Source organism: Excalfactoria chinensis, chromosome 14, assembly GCF_039878825.1.
Source record: "Excalfactoria chinensis isolate bCotChi1 chromosome 14, bCotChi1.hap2, whole genome shotgun sequence".
NCBI classification, from domain to species: domain Eukaryota; kingdom Metazoa; phylum Chordata; class Aves; order Galliformes; family Phasianidae; genus Excalfactoria; species Excalfactoria chinensis.
The window spans coordinates 6091896-6110351 of record NC_092838.1 but is presented as its reverse complement, the minus strand read 5'-3'; the positions used below and the strand labels follow the sequence as shown (position 1 = coordinate 6110351).

Genomic DNA, 18456 nt, shown 5'->3' with positions numbered 1-18456 from the left:
TTTATTCTTTATTTTAAATAAAATATGAGAGCCTAAGAAGATCATTCTCCTGTATCAGCTAGTTTTAGCTGCTGCTTGGTGGCAAAATTACAGTGGGCTACATAATGTAGGACAGCATACATCTTTTTGTATGAGGAACCTGTAAAATAGAATTTTCTGTGAATTTTCACCATAAGAGAAAGCAGGAAGTGCTTAATACCTGAGAATCAGGGGAAAATGCTGTTTTCATTGCCCTCTGATTATCCCTGTTCAGTTGATTTCAAGGTAGAGAGCATGAGTTTTCATCTATGGAGGGAGACATTGCATTGTGTTCCACAGAGGGCTTTAACTGGGTGGGATGCTAAGAGCTGGGTTCTTGCAAGGGATCAAATTGAATTCTTATGCAAGAAGCAATTGTTTTTAGATCTTCCTTAATTGTGGGTGCCAAAGTCCAATATGCATTGTTGATATAGCTGGAGTCACAGCTATTATAAGTAAGGATTATAATTTGATAATGTGAACAGTTTATAATATAGTTCGTTTTGTACAAAGTTATGGTATAATCTTTCTCACCCTTAAAAGGAAGATCTTCTAGTTCCTTACTGCTACCAAGTGTTCAGCAGATGTTGGTAGTTCTATTGGATTTACCTGAGACATCATGGGGTGGATTTTCTAGCAGAGTATGTCTGATTGACATAGCGTGTTCTCTGATACTCAGAAGTGTAAATTTCAGTTATCTTTCGGTTCATTGCTTAGATCTGTGCAAGTTTTTGCACCGCATACATTGAATAACTTGTTTACCTTTGGTTCAGTATAGTATTACGCAATGAATGTACAATATAGGTTCCATATATTCTCATCCTGGCTCTCATGTTGGATTGGTATGAGACCTTGACCTTCACATCTTTTGCGAATTTCTTCTTACTGCAGTAAGAAAGGTTGTGTAGGCTGTTTTTGTTCACTTTTATCATTTTCTTTATGTTAAGGAGTGTGACCATTGAATGTATTGTATATACACAAAACTGACATGTTTAGACTGCACAAGCTCTGTTCTATAATATTTTGCATCACCTAATCTCTATATCCTTATTCATTGATCTGCACTTGTATGTATAGCATCTGTGTTCTGAGTTTTTCAGGTGTCTGAGATGAGGATGAAAGAGGGCACATCCTCTGAGTCACCAGGTGGAATTCACATCACTTTGATGCAGTATTCTCTCTTAATGGTTTTTGATTTGTTCTTGTAAGCAAACTTTTAAGAGCTAATTACTTATGAGTAAACTTTGTCCTATTTTGCAGGCTTTGCTGTGGCCCAGTGTATAAATCAGCACCATCCATCACCACTCTCATCACCATCACCGTCCAGTGGGAGTACAGGGCGCAGTGATTCAGTGGCTGCAAGCTCAGCTTCCACTCCTTCTGTTGCACAGAGTCCATCAGGTATTAAATCACTATTTTCAACCTAGGCACCAAGAGCTGTACATGTTTCTGTCGGATTGACTTCTGATGTTATTGAGATAAACACAGGGTATGGTATTCAGATCACTTGATCATTTACCTAGACTAGTTAAAGCCAATTGAGGTGTAAATTTTAATGATGTATTCACATTTTCTTATTGGATAAGGAGTTACATACTTGGCATCTTTCAGTGGTGACCTTAAATACTGGTTAAATGATACGCTGTTTGTCTCCTAGCACGAACAGTTTGAAGTGTTTTGGTCTTTTGGTCGTTGTTTAAACAGAACTTTTGTTCTTCGTAAATTCAGAGCGACATTTGTTTGCCCTAGTGGATAAGTTTATCTCCATGTGAAGCTTTTTTTTTTAACTGGGCTTTTGTATGTTTATCTGATTCTTCTGTTACTTTTTAACAAGAGGCCAAGTATGAAACACTTTCAAATAGCTGTAGTTCTTTAGGATACTAAATAACACTCTTGGCTGAACACCACATCTGAAGAGGCTATTTCGTTGGCTCTGAAGAAGCCATATGAATTGACTGATAATAAAACTTGCACGAATGTAGCTAGGACGCGTTTGAGTTGGTCAGTAAGTTCAGTGAGATTGTTTATACTGGGATCTCTTGTTGCTTTAGAATGCCTTCGTTCCTTTGTGTGTGTGTAGTGTTTATGAAGAATCCTGTAATGGTGTTTGTTTTGAAGTCAAAATGAACATGAGGTGGAGAACCTCCAGCTGAAGGCTAAGCAAGAGGTATATTCTGAAGGGTGCATATTGAAATGCTTTCACTTTAGAGCTGAGCTGACCCTGACTCTTTTAGGATATTTAAAAAAAAAACAAAACAACAAAACACACACACACACAAAATTGAAGTGACTTGATTCACAAGGCGTTTTCAAACAGCCCCTTCTTGTCAGTCACTTTTGACATTGATCATTCTGAAGTGGTTGTTCTGGTTCTCTCAGTTAAGACTTTTGCTTTCATTTAGGAGTCTTATAAATATAAAAGTAATCTCTTGTGCAGTCTTATAGGAAATGATGCAATCAGTGTTAGGCATTTAGTGTTCTATACGTCACGGAATACCTTTGCTTCACTGAAAGCTGTCAGGGGATCGTTGTAAATTATATATCCAAAGTGACTATCCTTGCAGGAAGTGCCACTGGAGAAGGGTAAGCAAAAACTGCTTATCAAGTTTATAAATAGTTTATAAAGCATTATAGCATCCAGACACTGTATTAAAAAACACTTATTACTTTGATAAACTAACACACAGTCACAACATTCCCACAATATGTACAACTCCAGAATAAAATTGGAGTTCTTTTTCTATAAGCAGTTTTTTCAAAACATTGGAAGGATCATATTTGATTTTCTTTGCTAGCAGTTACTTGCTGTTATCTGGTCTTTAGAGGGCCTGGATAAGTAACTAGAGATCACACAGTGAAGAGCTGTGGTTTGGCAGAAGTCTCAATATAGAGAAGCATTAAAGACAGAAAGTGTTTCACTACAGAATTCTCCCCAGCTGTGTGAAAAGTCTCAGCTATTATTTCCTTTACTGCATTTGAATTCTTTGTGATCCAGAATTGAAAAGGCATCTTTGAGTTCTAGTGACTAGGAGATAGCTGTGATAAAAGAAATGGAAATTAAAATCTACATTCTTGCTGTTGCAGTAAGCAACATGTTCAGAGAAGGATCAAGTAAGTTGATACTATGGAGGTCAGACTGTCTTTCAAGTGCTTTCAAGACTTCTATGAAAAGCTGAGTAGATCCTGGAGGATGTAATTCCTCATCTAAGAAAAGAGTACCTCATTGGAGAATAGAATATATTATAGTTATGAAAGGAAAATATATTCAATATGTTGTTGTCTGTATATCAAAATTGTTGGGTTTTGCTGCATTTTGAAAAGTGATAACAGGATGCTGTTCTAAACTAAATAGTAATAATAATCAAAGTTTGGAAGTGCCTGATTTCTATCTGTACTTGTTCAGCTGCCAACACTTAGTATTACCTCAACATTGTGGCTTCATTGTAGCATGTTCAAAAAGCCATTTCATGCAGAACAGTGTTTGGGTGTTGGTTGATGGATGATGTTGGTTTTGATGTGGGGTGTTTTGTTCTGGTTTTTTGTTTGTTAGCTTTTTTTTTTTTTTTTTTTTTTTTTTTTTTTTTTTTTGCATAGGATCCAGGGATACTGATAGATGCTTCAGGAAGCCTAGTTATGTAATGATACTGTTCTGTGCCATATCACTATGGGCATTGTAACCCTCAGTAAGGTCTATGAAAATTAATGCGAGAATTTGCTTCAGCTGCTTCAGCACCAACCTACAATGGCTGCAGGGATGAATTCTGAGCAAAGCTCATGGATTTTTTTTATTGCTAACTGTACTCAGAGGGCAGCAACAAAGAAGGCAGTTACTGTATGTACACAAGTAGTTAATTCAGAGGAATGAGCTGACAAACAGTTGATGCTGAGGCTCACATATCACTTCTGCATGGGATTTAGGGGTTTTGCTTCAGGCCTTCAAGGAAGAAGTAGCAAGTAGCTAATTAGCTGCAAGCACTGCTTTATGCTCCAAGGTAGCACTTGAATGCTGCCACAGCCTGTCACATTATACAGACTCTTCTCATTTTCCATTCAGAATGCACATGAACTTGTGTTTTTCTCTGCTCCCAAGTTTTTTATACCAGCTGATTGGGTTGTTGACCACAAAGAGCACACAAGGTTGCTCAGGGGCTTCAGACAAGAAGGTCAACTAACCAAAAAAAGAGATGAATATGTGGATTTCAATGAAAACTCCTTAACAATCTTAAGAACAACATCTTAAAGCATGACAGCTGTTTCTGCTGTAAATGTGAGATCAAGATTATATTTGTTGGCAGATTTAAGCTGTTCAATATTTGGTACTTGTAATCTACACATAGAGTAAGATTTAGAGCATAATACACTGACTTTTACATAGAACAGTGATAGATGAGAACAAAATAAAGACAAGTTGCACATTTGGTAGTTGTCAGATAGAAACGTTACAAGATAAAGCATATATTGACAGGCAGGCAGCTAAAGAGGAAAAAAAAAAAAAAAAGCTTTTGAAAATGTATCACAGAAAATCTTGGGGTTTTTTTGTTTGTTTTGTGAAAATATTTCCTTGCTCCACCGTGCATCAAACAGTGTCATATTGTCTTAGTGTGAGAAGGAAGATAACTGAACATATACAGAATCATTTGATTGAGTACATTTCAGTTCATGTAAGAGGACGATAGTTGTGTTAACTCTTTTATCTTATGCAAAAGAAGCTCATGTACCTCCTGAGTTTTCCAGTTATTGTCACAGTATTTCATGGTATAGATTTTTCTTGTAAAGTCTAGCAGCTCCTGCACTTACAGTATCTGGGAATTAAGCTTAGCCCTTTGCAAGTTCTCTGTTTCCTTAAAACTGAAGAAGTGGAGTCCATCCCGTGAAGAAAGGACAGCCCAGGGCAAGGTAGAAAAAATACAGCCAGATTCAGCAAATGCTCTGTTACATGTTTTTATTCATGTCTAATCTTTTTTAAATGAGCATGTCCATTTGAAGTGCTGTTGTGCCTATGGTAAAAATGTTCTCTTGCTGGGCAGATTTTTACCATTAAATTTCTGAGCTTAGAATATAGTCTCTTCTTGGCTGCATTTGCTGGAACCGTGAATTTCTGTCAAGTGCTTACTTTTATATAAGCCAAGGATTAAGATAAAGAAGCTAAGTAAGTTAGTAAAAGATTAGTAAGAAGTAAGTTAGAAGTCTTGTAGAGTTATAGATATGTAATGTCATCAGTATTGTAGCTTGCCACTTTTTAAGTTTCTTAAAGCTTTAAAATTCACTTGGCTTTAACAGTTAAGAAAATGTTTACATTGCATCAATGGTTATTGAGAACTCCAGAAGGCACTGATCTTCTATGCCACTGAACTCTTATTTCATATTTCTAGCAGATATTAATGGTAAATGATCTAAAGTAAATATGAAAATCTGTCCCCTGTTGCAGAGAATAAGTTGGATACCAGTCTGTAAAATAAAACTTATATATTCCAAGTAGAGGATGCTTAATCAAGGATGGAGAGCCTGTGAGAGTGCAGTGCCTGCTGTCTTACTGAACCCGTCCTTGTCTATTTCTTCCATGATCAGTAGTGTAAAGGTGGTATGATCTGTTCTCCAATGCTAGTAATTTTCTAATTAGGTGAGGAACTGCTTTTGTTTCTAGAAAGTCTCTTACTCAGAAACTTTCTATGCACCAAGCATCATCATCTTAACTGCTGCTATCTGTTAAAGCGCTGTATTTGCCTTTATTTTAATCCAAGTCTAATACTTCAGTTTCGCTTCTTAGAACAGTAGCACTGAGTGGTCTGAAGTATTGTCATCTGCTCTGCAGAGCAACTCATGTAATTGGTTGCCAGTGGGAATCCAAATAATGCTGTATTACTAGAATTTGTGTTAGATAGCTTTTCTCAAGGTTTTTGTAGCATGTATGTAGCTGGTGATATACAAGCCTACCAGTTCTGCCTCCATGTAATACTGTCAGACCACGAGTAGTCCAAACTGCATTATGTACGTTTCCAGGTAGGAAAGCAAACAGTAACTTCGCTCATTTGTTTCTAAAGAATGAATACTTCTAGCTACAGAAGTATTTCCCAAAATTAAAAAAAAATGGGGTCTCAAATTGGGTTGGAGATACCAGCAGTTATGGATGCGTCCTTGTCACTTTTAATCTTGTTGCTGCTCTAACATTTATCCTTTGTCTTCATTCCAGTTTCCCTTCCTTGTTTCATTGTTACAGCCTTGGTATGATATATCGCTGTGTTTTCCTCTAGTAAGGTCTGGCAGGAAAGGACGACGGCGGGTGTTTAGTCTGTCGGAGGCTGACAGTCACGGTGGACACTGGGTTTAGGTCTTCAAGCAGCAGCTGCAACCGAAACTCACGCAATATCCATTCAGGCAGGTTCCTGCATAAGATTTCAAAAGCCCATAAAGTTAATTGAGCATGCTTGGTTTTCATGCTTGTAGTAGTGACAGTGAGGTAGGAAATTGAAGAAAGCATCATTAATAGTTGACTGTACTGATTTGGGGGAAAATTGTGCAGCAATTTCTGAATTTCAGCTGTATCTGAAAGTCTTACTTATAGTTTCTCCCATATTTCCTGGCTCTCTCCCCAAAAACTGAAATTCCATATAGCACAAAATGATCTACTAAGCTTCCAGCTTCAAAGCAGCCGTGTATTCATTTGCACAGGGGCAGCTATGGCTGTAGTGGAATTTAGCAAGCACAGGGTCCAAAATGGACAGTAATGCAGGTATTTGCTAGCAGCAAGAAATTAATTTATAACTCAGGTAAAACAGAGGCACATTCAGAGTAAGATTGTCCTCAGATTGTGATGGTACAATTTTTCTATCATATTCAGGCAAATGGATTTATGGACTGCTTGTCTGCCTGAAGGGTTGGGGAGGGGAAGCATAAACAAAAAGGATGGAAGTGGGCTTTGGGCTGATCTCAGTTCTATAAGCTGTGTTGAGTCTAATTAATTTCTTTTTTCACCACCACGGCGTAAAGATATTTTACTCTGTTATTATTATAGAAATACCATTTTTTATTTATTAAACTTGATTTGTGTCTTTTTACTTAATGTACTGTTATTTATGTTTTCGTTTTTCCTTTTATAGTATATTGATGTACAGGATAAGATGTTTTTCTGTAAATTATATTCATTCTTACCTTTTTCTATTCTCTCCTATCCTTTCCCTAATAACCACTGTAACATAAGATGATATAACAGAAGTAGAGTGTTTTGTTTCTGTAATGATAATCTTGGTAGGACTATAGAAGCGCTGAAAAACAAGGTTGCTGAACCCTCCACAGCCGTGGACAGCTGGTGATATCCAGGGCCTTGCAAAGTTACACCGTGGTTTTGAATCTTGTTTGGTGCTTAAATTCCAGATCTGACACTTCTTTTGTCAGAACACTCCTGTTTAAATGCATGTGAGCTGGAGAGAAGTAAATAGGCACATCTGGGAGATCGTAGTAATGATTCATGATGAATGCAAATCGTATAACCTGTGTGTGCACCCAAAGCCCCAGTGGGTCTGTGCGCTCAGTCTCAAAGGTTCAGGTCTGGCAGGCAGTAATCTGTAGCTGTTAGAGCTGTGACTGCAGGGTTGGTTTTCAGTTATGAATCATTCCAGAAGGGATAACATGTTGCAAAATAGTACTGAGCGCTGTTGGCCTTTTCCAGAAGGTTAAAACTTCTGTTTTTTTTCCCCTCTGGTTCTGCACTGATATTTACTCCCTGTCCCTGTGAGGACTAAGTGTTGGCCAGCTGCTCCCTGGGCATTTTGGCAGGGATGCTCTCAATGCTGCCCTTCAGTGCAGTGACAGGAACGAAATTCTGACAGCAACTAATGGAAAATGGATAGTAGAGGGAGAGAATTATTGCTATCAATAATAAATAAAGCCCTCCCCAAAAAGCACAGAAGAGCTCTGCTTTTGTCTTTTCTATTTATAAGATGCTAGGCACTGAGTTTGTTCTGCTTACATTTCCCAACACCATCAGTCCTTTTTTCTGAATGCACTGTCGGACCTTCAAAGAGAAAATATGGTGGAGTTTGACTCCAGATGATTTTTTTAATGGAGTCTTTTCTAAATTTTTTTGTTGTTGTTGCTCAAATTAAGACAGGAGTCACTTCAGCAGTCATTTAGATCCTGTGTGAAGGGATTAGGGACAGTGTAGTGTAATGAAATGTCAGGTTTTCAGTGAATGAAAGTTATACAGAAGTACACTGATATTTCATTAGGAGAGGGGGCCAGATTATTTAAGTGAACTCCAGAGCTAGAAGTGAAACAGCAGAAATACAGGAGAGATGTGACATGTTATACCACTCCTGAGCAGAATGCCATGGGCTGATAGTATTTCATTTACCAGAATTTCCTGAATCTTGAATTTTGGTGAATTCTTACTATTTGAGAAAAATAATAATAATAATAGTAGTAGTAATAATAATAATAATAGTAATAATAATATCTTGGCAAAGTATTGAATTTTTTAAAGTTTTCAGGAATGGAGAAGTTAAAACCACTGTAAAGAGACCCTGTATTTTTTTCAATACTGAAGTGTTAGCATTTGTTTTGGAATTCAGAGCAATGAATTGTTACCTTATCTCAAAGTTCTTAGCAGCTCATTTTCCACGCAAGCCTTGCATCACTTGTGTTATCAGTCGCCAAGTTTTGTCTATAGCTTTGTGACACCTAAGAAGAATAATCTGCAGTTACTTTGAATCTGTCCTTACTTTTAGACATAAGTAGTAATGGCCTTCTTGTTTCAGACTGTCCTTTTAAATCTAAATTTTGTTTTCCTTAAAGCGAGAAGCTTTAGCTACAGATTCAGGAAAAAGTAATATTGAATGATTTTCGAAGTGAGAATGCACCTTTGTGTGGGGAAAGGTAAAATAATAAACAATAATAATAACAACCAACAAAACTGCCTTTTACTGCTATCTCACTGATACCTTACTGATGCTCATTCCATTCTAAGCTTTGTTTTTCTTTGTTGAAATGTTTTTTTGTTTGCATTTTTTCCTCCTTTATGTTCACGTTTTGTTTGGTTTTTACAGAAATGATTGGAATTATATTGAAAGTGAAATATTTTAAAGTTGCTGTGTATTAAAACCAGAATTTGATTCTTAGCCTCTGTGTTCACACTACATTGCCTTGTAGCCTTTTCTGCAGATTCCTGTACACTTGAACACGTGTTGTTTTTTAACACGAGCTCTAAAAGGTCTGTCTTGAAGCTGGATACCTGTTACTTTAATGTTACTTTAATGACATCTATTGCTCTAGTCTGAAAAGAAAATAAATAAATCTGTGGGCACGCTTATTCATACAAGGCTGTACTCCCTGATCTGGTACATTCACTATCCGTCTGAGACAAATGAGCTACTGGCCAGTAATGGCTGCTTGCCAGTTAGCAGGACTTTATGGGGAAAAAAAGGACACAACAAGTAAATGTTAATGATTTATTTCATTGTGGAGGAAGTGCCAGCAGCATGCCTGTTTTCTGTAGTATATAATGGCTCATTCCCAATTTTACCTATGTTACATGCTCCAGCTGTGAGCACAAAATTTCATTGAAAAGCCTACAAAAAAACAGGCTTATTTTGTGGCACCTTCATTACCATAAGCACATAATTCTCCTTTTTGTCCTTCCATAGTTGTAGTTTCTATGGCTGAGATGTCGTTTTAAACTGAATCTGGAGAATGGAATGAGCGAACAACTTCCAAATCTTTGTTTTTAAGATAATAAATAGGTATCTTCTTGGGCACATTGGTTGTATAGGGGTTCTTTACTAATTCTGAAGAGTTTCCAGGTATGGGACACTTAATTTTGTTCAGACTGTGCTTAATTCTGGGGAGGCTTTCTTATTCTTCCCCCTTATTTCCTCTTCTTAGGAATATTTACTGCATTGCTCTATAGTATGAGATGTGTGAAAGTTCTAGTTGCTAATGTGAACAGTTTAGTGCTGGCATTTGACGTCATGCCATCATATTTTACATGTTGTTTCTAATTACTAAAAAGCAAAATTTAAGCGCAGTGCTTCATAGCACTCAACTTTCCACCTAAGTATTCTTAAATATTCATGAAGTACAGTACACTGTTTGGCTTAATAAATGATGTACATGCTAAGTTGAATCTAATATTGATTCTTTCTTGATGTTTTCTTTAATAGATGACTCTTCAGCTCCAGAGCAGCCCCACACGACCGTTTCTGATCAGATGACATTGACTGATGAAACTCTTTCAGCTGTCTCGAAGTCTAGCAAGAGTGCTATAAAAAACAATGACATAGAAACAGCAAACTTGTCCCCTAGCCTGATTCCTGCACAGCAGCCCACAATATCATTAATATCAGATGACAATACAGATGCACTAAGTGTAGAGTCACTTACACTGGTCCCACCGGTCGATTCACACAGTATTCGTACGTTCAGCTGCATTCCTCAGCCGTCTTTGCAGTCTGAGCCTGAAGTTTGCAAGGTAAAAGAGATAGAAGAAGAATGTTCTGACTAAGTCTACCCACAGACCGTGATAAAGAGTGACTCAAATTAACCAAATTTGTCATTGTTGTTTTTTTGTTGTTTTTTTTTCTTCGGGAGCACAAGATACTTCCTGCAGCATCAGAGACATCTGGTCTGTGAGAAGAGGCCCAGCAATGAAAAAATGTGGGCAGCTTTCAGAATAAGCATCAGATGTTTGGCATATTTAAACTAGGGGAGGAAAAGAAACTGGATCGGATATTTCCCTTCCTATTTCTGTTGTACAAGAGCACCTACTTTCTTCCTGTTGTCAAATAAAGCTCCAGCTGACATAACCTGATTGTTAAGGACCTACAGCATTACGGCAAAGTGAAGACATTTTTGGATACCTGGCTTCAAGATGTGGTATTGCTACTTCTCTGGTACTGGAGACGTACCATTCACCAGGAAGAAGTGTAAATTATAATACAAAGATTCCATTTCCATTTGTTTCATTGTTTTTTATTCTGATCTCAATTCAGCTTTCGGAGGCCAGTATGATACCAGCAAGCTCAGCCCCTTTCTGTGTTGCATTCACAGGACTCCAAAGTTCAGTGCTTTGTTTTCCATATGTAAGATTTGTTTCAAAGCCAGATGCATCTAAAAACATTTTTTTCATAAGGTAATACTCTGAAGCTTAATTTGACAAATGCTTAGTTATAAGATTGCAAGGGAATTTGGAAACATTTTTATTCTTTGCTTAACTAGATACAAAGATACAAAATATTTTAATATCTACTGCTTGTTTGTTCACTTCTGACAGTCAAATTGCTACACCTCTGAGGAACAATAGTATGGTGACACCCTTCCTACTGAAGAACAGCTAGAAGCAGACAGAGGCAGTTTTACTCTTAAGAGGTTTGGGAGGTTTTGTTATTGGAGATCTTTCTTGTTGGTTTCTTTGGACTTTGGTGGGTTTTTGTTTGTTGTTGTTTGTTTTTTTTTGTCTGTTTGTTTCTCATCATCACGTAGGAATAATTCCAGTAATTTCTTTGGAAGTCTGAAAATGAAAGTGAAAGCTATTGGGTTTTCTTTTCCTATTTGGGAGTATCACCAAAGGAAATTACAGCATCAAAGTGATTGAGTTTGTTTGCCGTACTTTGCCTCGTAGATTCTGAATCTGAGCTGACAGTAAGCAGTGAAGAAATGTGGATTAAAGATTGGAATGCTCTTTGCTGGCTTTTATACGTAACTTACTGTGAGTGGTAAATTTAAGCTTTCTGATCGATTTCCATGCATACAAAGTTAAGCAAGTAGAAAAAAAAGAGCAGAATGTCGTTATTGGTCTGTGTATTACACTGAGTGCTCACTGGCTGTCAAACATTGAAGTCTACTGCAAACTTGCTGTTGTGATTTCCATCATAAGTGCAATTGGTTTCCTGGTTCTGCTTCTACTAACATTGATTTCTAGTCAAATAGGTGAATCTGAAAAGTTCTAGCCTACTTTCCCATCTTAATGTACCTCTTCCTTGCTGTCAGGTGGAATACTTGAATTGATTTATATGTGATATTTATGAGATTTAATCATCCACGAGTGTATCTTGACTCGCTTTTCGATCTTTTCCTTTGTGTAAAACATGTATATAAGATGCCTGCTATTGAAAAACAGCATCTTTTTCATTCCCTTATTAGCTTTTGCATGCAGTTTTATTGATTTCTACTTTTCTGTGGCTTCTATTTTGTCTTAAATTGAATTAGCAAATATTCCGACCACTCCAGAATGGCACAAACTCTAAAATGAAATGAGAGAATTAGGTGTTCGTATGGGTGTATGATGGTGAGAATTTAGCCTTGCTGCTGGATTAAGAGGCCACAGTTTTGGGTTTAGATTTTTCCTTGTGCTGAGGTTAAGTTTATACTGCAGTTACTGTTGTGGCTAATATACAAGTATCTGAACAAGTAGCAATTTGGGCAGAAGGGCCACATAAATAAATTTTTATTAGCTGAATTTCCTGTAGTCTAGACTTCCTCGACCATGTTGCAGCATTACACTGTAGCCCCAGTAATATTCTGAAGATCATTATAAAAAATGATGCCTTAATTGGAAAGCATTTTATGTTAGCTGTTAACCTTGACTCTTGACCTGGATTACAGAAAATGCCACTATGCGGGCTGAGTTCCCCTAAATAGTATAAATTCTAGACAGGAAAACCTTGATCTGTATTTATCTTATTTAAAATTCAGCTCTAGCAAGATTAGGGTCATGCACAGAGGGACTTTTATCAGGCATGCGTAATCTCACCCTTGAGCCACACTGCACAAGAAATGGTGATGAAAGAAAGGTGACTTTGTGCTTTTCATTGCTTTGGAGTGGCTGTGCAATCCCACCACCAGGTGTTTCCTGTGAAGCTCTCAGTAGGCAACTGAGGTAAGGTTATTAGGAAAATATTAAAGCATCTGTGTATACAGTCTGACTGTGTTTCATGCTGTATTACGTGTCTTCATAACACAGAAGCTCTGGAGATGCTGCAGTATGTCATCTGGCAATCTTATCTCCACGAGTTGTGTTGTTACTAATCTACAATTCCTCGAAGAGTATCGTATCTATCTCTGTCTTATCAGAAAAACTCAAAGGCTATTTCCTGATCCTCATTTCACTGTAAAAAGGAAACTTGACCAAGAAAGCATTAGCAAGTCAGCCATAAATGCATTTTCTTCTAAAACAAAAGTTGATGCAAGTCAGTGTAGCATCACTCAGTTTAACAGAATCTGAACATCAAGTTGCAAATGAGAGCAGCAGCTGAACTATTGACTGTTCTTGCTCTGTCAGTGCAATACTGCAGGCGAAAGGGGAGAAAATGAGAAAAAATCCTTGAATGTTGTGAGGTGGTAAATGCTCAGTGTGTTTTGTAGAGGCTGAGGCATATTTTGATAACAAAACAGCTCTGTGACTCTTTTCCTTTTGAGAAGAAACACCAAAGACACCAAGGCCTGCTGCATGTTGCTTTGTGTTGTGGTCTGTGTCTCACTGTATTGAACTTTACCAGATTACCAGTTGCTTAATCTCTTGCTGTCACTGCTCAGTCTCACAGCCTCTTGCAGGTCCTTTTGCTGTTCTGTCACACAGTGGGCAGCACTGAACAAGGTTCCAGTGTTTCCTTGGTGAACATGTTTCCATGCTGCACAGTGGCAGCATGCATATGGTGAAGCAGAGAGTGGTCAGTTCCAGTGTCTGCTTCACTGGTGGGTGATGCTTGTAGTATAAAACCTGTGTAACATAATGTCTTTCTTGCTGAAATTCCTGGATATAGGAAGAAACCAAACATTTCACTTTCTGCCCTGTTTTTCACAAGCTGTCTGGGTTAAAACAAATTCTCCAGAAATGTAGTCATACGTATTAATACTGGAGGCTGTGTTTCATGTGTAGTCATGAATTATGCTGTAAAGACTGAACTCATTTGTATTCTTCACAGCTAACTCATAAAGTGATTCTAGGAATTCACGATGAACTAAAATTCTGACTTCTGTTCCTTAAATTAAGCTGACCTTATAAAATTACACCTGTTAAAGAAACTCTGTAATGTTCCTTGCTTTACAGCACAGCTGCAAGTTTCTCTGAAGTCATTTGCAGAGAAAAAAAAAATAAGTAAATCAGTAATATCTTCCAGAATTGATTTTCTCTTCTGAAATATTCTTGCTGAAGTATGGGCATATGGCATTTAAAAACCCTTCTTCTTTCTCTGGAATTTAGGACTCTAAGTTAGTTGGTAATCAGAGTTTAAATCAACGTCTAGTAATTCATAGAAACCCTTAGTCCCATACTGACAGAATACAGGGGGAAATAATGTTCTTCTGTGGATTTGAAGCGTTCTTCTCTGCATAATTTTAAAATTCAATGCTTAAAATAGTCTATAGCAGCATCAGCAGTCGTTACGCTTGATGTTACTGTGATTTTTTTTTTCTTACTGAGCAGTGAGACATGAGTAGCTGTAATTGTCACACTTGCAGCAAGGAACCTCAGAAGTTTACTGATGATGAAGCTCAATAGTTGCCCTGCAGCTGAATGTCGTTTTGCTAGCAGGAAACAGGTTTCTTTTTTTCCTGAAGTAAATGAAACATAAAATTCTTTGCTTGAAGCCATAGGGAAGCTGTAAGACAAGCAGGTTGAGCACTTTGTGAAAGTGAGCACAGGACTTGAATCGTGATGCTGTTGTTGCTCCAGTGTATTTGGTCTCTCTTTTGCTGCACAGGTGTTAGAGCTAAACACAGAATAGCCTAATGAGCACTCTTGCAAAAGAAAAAATCATGCTGACACTGTCCTTGCTATCCTGCTTAAGTCTTCTCTGGGTATGTAGAGCTATACAGAGATTTCCTTGTAAAAGGGCATTTTGCTAACAGGTGTCATCTAGGAAACTTCACCTTTTAGTCTTAGGGCTGAGTGAGTGATTCAGAAAGAGGCATGAAATCAGGTCATCATGGAGAGCTGGGCATTTTCCCTCATGAGTGGTAACTCTCCTTGGTAAGCTTCCTACCCGTTTTCAGGCAGCCTGACCATAGGCATCTGATATGTGTGGGAAGTTCTGAACCGTTGCTGTCACACTTTGCTGACTGCAGGACATTCCCCTGGGCACTGCTCTTCCATTATCTCTTGAGTTTTTGGAGTGATTTCCTGTGTTGCGTGCTCTGGTGCTCTGATCTTTCCTAACATCTGCATCACAAATTATGAACATACCTAACAACTCTGTCTGTCTCCTGTCAGCTCCAGCAAAGCAGATGGTGATCCAAGCAGAGCTTGCTGGGGTAGGTCTGTCTAAGGAGGTGGGGAAGGGGGAAATACTTGCGGGATTTTTCTGCTGTTCTGGATTTTTTTTGAGCAGCAACAGAAATGTGGGAGATGAAGTTCTGAACCGAGTCTCAAACAGAAGGTTATTTCATATGGAAAAATATTTTTATATTACATTTGTACAAAGTTTTCCCTATTTTGGTCTCCCAAAATTTTTAAGGATATGCACATTGCTCAAACTTGATTTGTTTTGCAGGATGTTTTAAGATGTGTGCTATGTTTGCTAATGTATTACAAATGTAAAGCTAAGTTTTGCATGTCTAATAAACATGCACTGTGGCAGTGTGTGTTTTGTTTGGTTAACTTGGAGTCAGTGTTTCTTAATGAATATGGAAGGAAACTTGAGTCATTGTTGTGACCGTCTCTTGAGCATAAATGAATGTGTGGAGTGTGTTTATTGAAAAAGGGCTTAACTAAGTAATGACAAGGAATACTTGTTGATGACAAAGGTTAGAGTTAAATAAAGTTCAGCTTAGTATATGGTGTTCTCAGGACTCTTTTCATGTTGTGGTCTTAAAATAATTAAGAATTTTTTTGTCATCTTTTGGCTATGGACACTCATACTGGTGTAAAATGGGCTTAAGACGTGGTAACAGCAATCTGATACTTAACGTCTCTGTGAGATGAGGGTCTGAGTGTTTGTGTAGTGTTGTATTTAAATACTTCTGCCACAATTAGTTCTTACAATGTACATAAGGATAGTTTTGGAAGAGGACTGAGAATAGCTTCTAGCTTCTACCTTTATGAAATATTAGAACTCCTAGGAGCTTTGCTTTACCTGTGGTAGCACTGAAGAATGAATGGTTACATCTCTAGGGGACCTGCTAGGAGCATTTTCAGCTTTAGGGGCTGGCTTTAGGCATCTCCACTTGTGAATGTGCATTGTTGTTTTGTTGCAAACTTTTTGATTCCTTTTGAGCTGTTTTGCAAGATGGATTGTTTCAGGTGCAAAGGGAAATGTATTTTTCTAGAAGAATGAATGTATCTGGGCTTTGTATACTAAAGCATTTAACGAACATGGAAGTCCTATGAAATATATTTCAGAAATGTCTGAAATGTGCTTCACTAAGAAAAAAATAACGTCCTGAATGTGCACTTCTACATTTAAATGGAAAGAAGTCCAAACATAAGGTGAACGGGGTTCCAAAATGTCTTTTCTACAGGCAATAAGTATTAATTATTTAATGTAAGTTATGTTAGACATTTGGAGTAAGTGTGATGATATCTTATGTTAATTTAAAGAAAAATGTATATAAGTGGGAGGGGACTGAACTTAGAAAGTATTGTTGTATATCTCTGAACTCCAGATTTCTATAGCTGAGTCTGTATTTGCTGGCACTGATCATGTCCTGGCTATTGAAAACCTGGACAAGAGTGAATAATACACCTTTCTTTGTAAATGGAACTTGGCAATAAAGATTATGTTACTGAGAACTTTCTTCCCTTTCATGTTCTGTTGCTAGATTAGATGCACAAGGACGTCCAATGGCAGTGAAATGCACAACTTGCAGAAGTGTGCGCTTGTTAAGAAGAATGGTGCATGAGAGTGGGCATATTAATCTTCAAGCTGAAAACTGAAATAGCCAAGGTAATTTGGTGTTGTGTATGCAGAAAACAGCGTGCATAAGGGAGCAGAAATGAAACCCACTGGGGTGGTGGAAAACAGACAAGATCCAGGGCTGAGAGTCGCTGGGAACCACTTTGAACTCGTCCTTTTGCCTGTTGTGTGTGATTTCTTCCCTACATATATCCTCGCACCCTCTGCCTCGTTCCTGGTGCACGTTGCCAGTTCAGTACGTGGATTAAATCCAACTGAGTTATTACTTGAAATCTTGTTAATTAGAGTCTCCATCTATGGGGATTAATTACAGTCAATATATGTTCCTTGTGAGATGTTATTTTGCAAACTAGGCATTGCTCCAGAAGCTTTCTTGGATAGAAATTAAATCCCGTTGTACCATGAAGCAAGCAAGCTAGGTATCAGAGAGGAGACAGTACTGTGATTTACTGTAAGATGCAAGTACTAAAATGTGGTGTGGGGGGAGGAAAAGAGCTTCAATCTGCTACTGGCAGTTGGACTTCTGATGTTGTGCCAATCGTACTTCCTAATTCATGGCCTCCCTTCCATTTGGAATGCTTTGGGGCTTCCTGTAACCTCCTTATAGCTCAGGACATTTGCAGCATTTTGTCTTGTAGCATTTCCTCTATTTCTGTACGAGATCTTCATAATTCAGTCTAACATGATTATAAATAAGAAAGTGAAAGTGTGTCAACCAGTGAGCAATGTCTTTATCATAGTAACTCCATCTTTATCCAAATAACAAGTTAATATTCAGTGTTTAGAGGCTGATGCCTTTATTATTTGACTGCTGGTTAATGTTTCCACGTCAAAATGAATTCACTGGGATGGTGTGGGCTTCTTTAGCTCTTTGGCTGCAGGCAGTCACTTTCCTAACTGTATTTGTGCTGCTGTGGTGGAGCTGTAGTGTAGGCTCCTGTGTAGGCAGGAGCTGGACTGAAAACTGCTGGTGATCTCTGTGAGTATAAACTAGGAATGCAGTCTGGTTTATCTGAGTGTTTCCTGAAAAGTCTATTTGAAGAGCTGCTGCAGTTTTGTTTTCTCAAATAACAAGAGATGGTGGAAGTTGCGATGGTGGGAATTAGCTGGCAAAATCACAGCTCACTGCTGGCCAAATGAGAAGAATTTATTCAGGCAAGTGTTCACACGGAGTTAAAGCAGCTGAGCTGAAAAGGAGTAGCTGAGGCAGCCTGGACAGTGTGCAGTTGTATCTGAGTTTAGCTTGAGTGTTTTCCCAAAGGCTTACATGCAAATACAGCTAGATGCTGAAATTGTGAGTGCTATTGACTGCCAGTTCTCTAAAGCTGATTTTTAGAGGTGAAATTTTCAGGCTGCCAGATGCAAGTGCATTATTAATTAGACTAAAGATTGGGATTTTTAAAATATATATGCTGAAAGCTTTTGCCTGTCCTCTGCCTCGTTCTACCAAGCTGGGAAATGTTGTACTTGTGGGATGGAAAACACTGATCTCATCATTCCGTCCTCGCTCTCTTGCCCCTAAATAAAGGTTTATATTTCACATGGGCCACAGTTTATTTTTATTTGCCCTGTCTGGATGACCAGTTGGGACTGATGA

At 38.0% G+C, this 18456-nt stretch overlaps 1 protein-coding gene across 11 annotated transcripts in view; it reads left to right on the top strand.

Annotated features, from left to right (window-relative positions):
* The window catches only part of CLEC16A (C-type lectin domain containing 16A), a 147288-nt gene that overhangs the window by 36314 nt on the left and 92518 nt on the right, over window positions 1-18456 (top strand). For 8 of the 11 annotated variants that reach the window (XM_072348999.1, XM_072349000.1, XM_072348998.1 and 5 more), the window contains exons 22-24: window positions 1279-1419; window positions 6274-6393; window positions 10173-16889. In XM_072348999.1, the coding sequence (XP_072205100.1) occupies window positions 1279-1419; window positions 6274-6393; window positions 10173-10513 (602 nt within the window). In that variant the 3' untranslated portion in view covers window positions 10514-16889. Of the gene's footprint in view, window positions 1-1278; window positions 1420-6208; window positions 6394-10172; window positions 16890-18456 lie in introns of those variants that run through there. The other 3 variants (XM_072349006.1, XM_072349005.1, XM_072349007.1) reach the window with 3 other exon arrangements.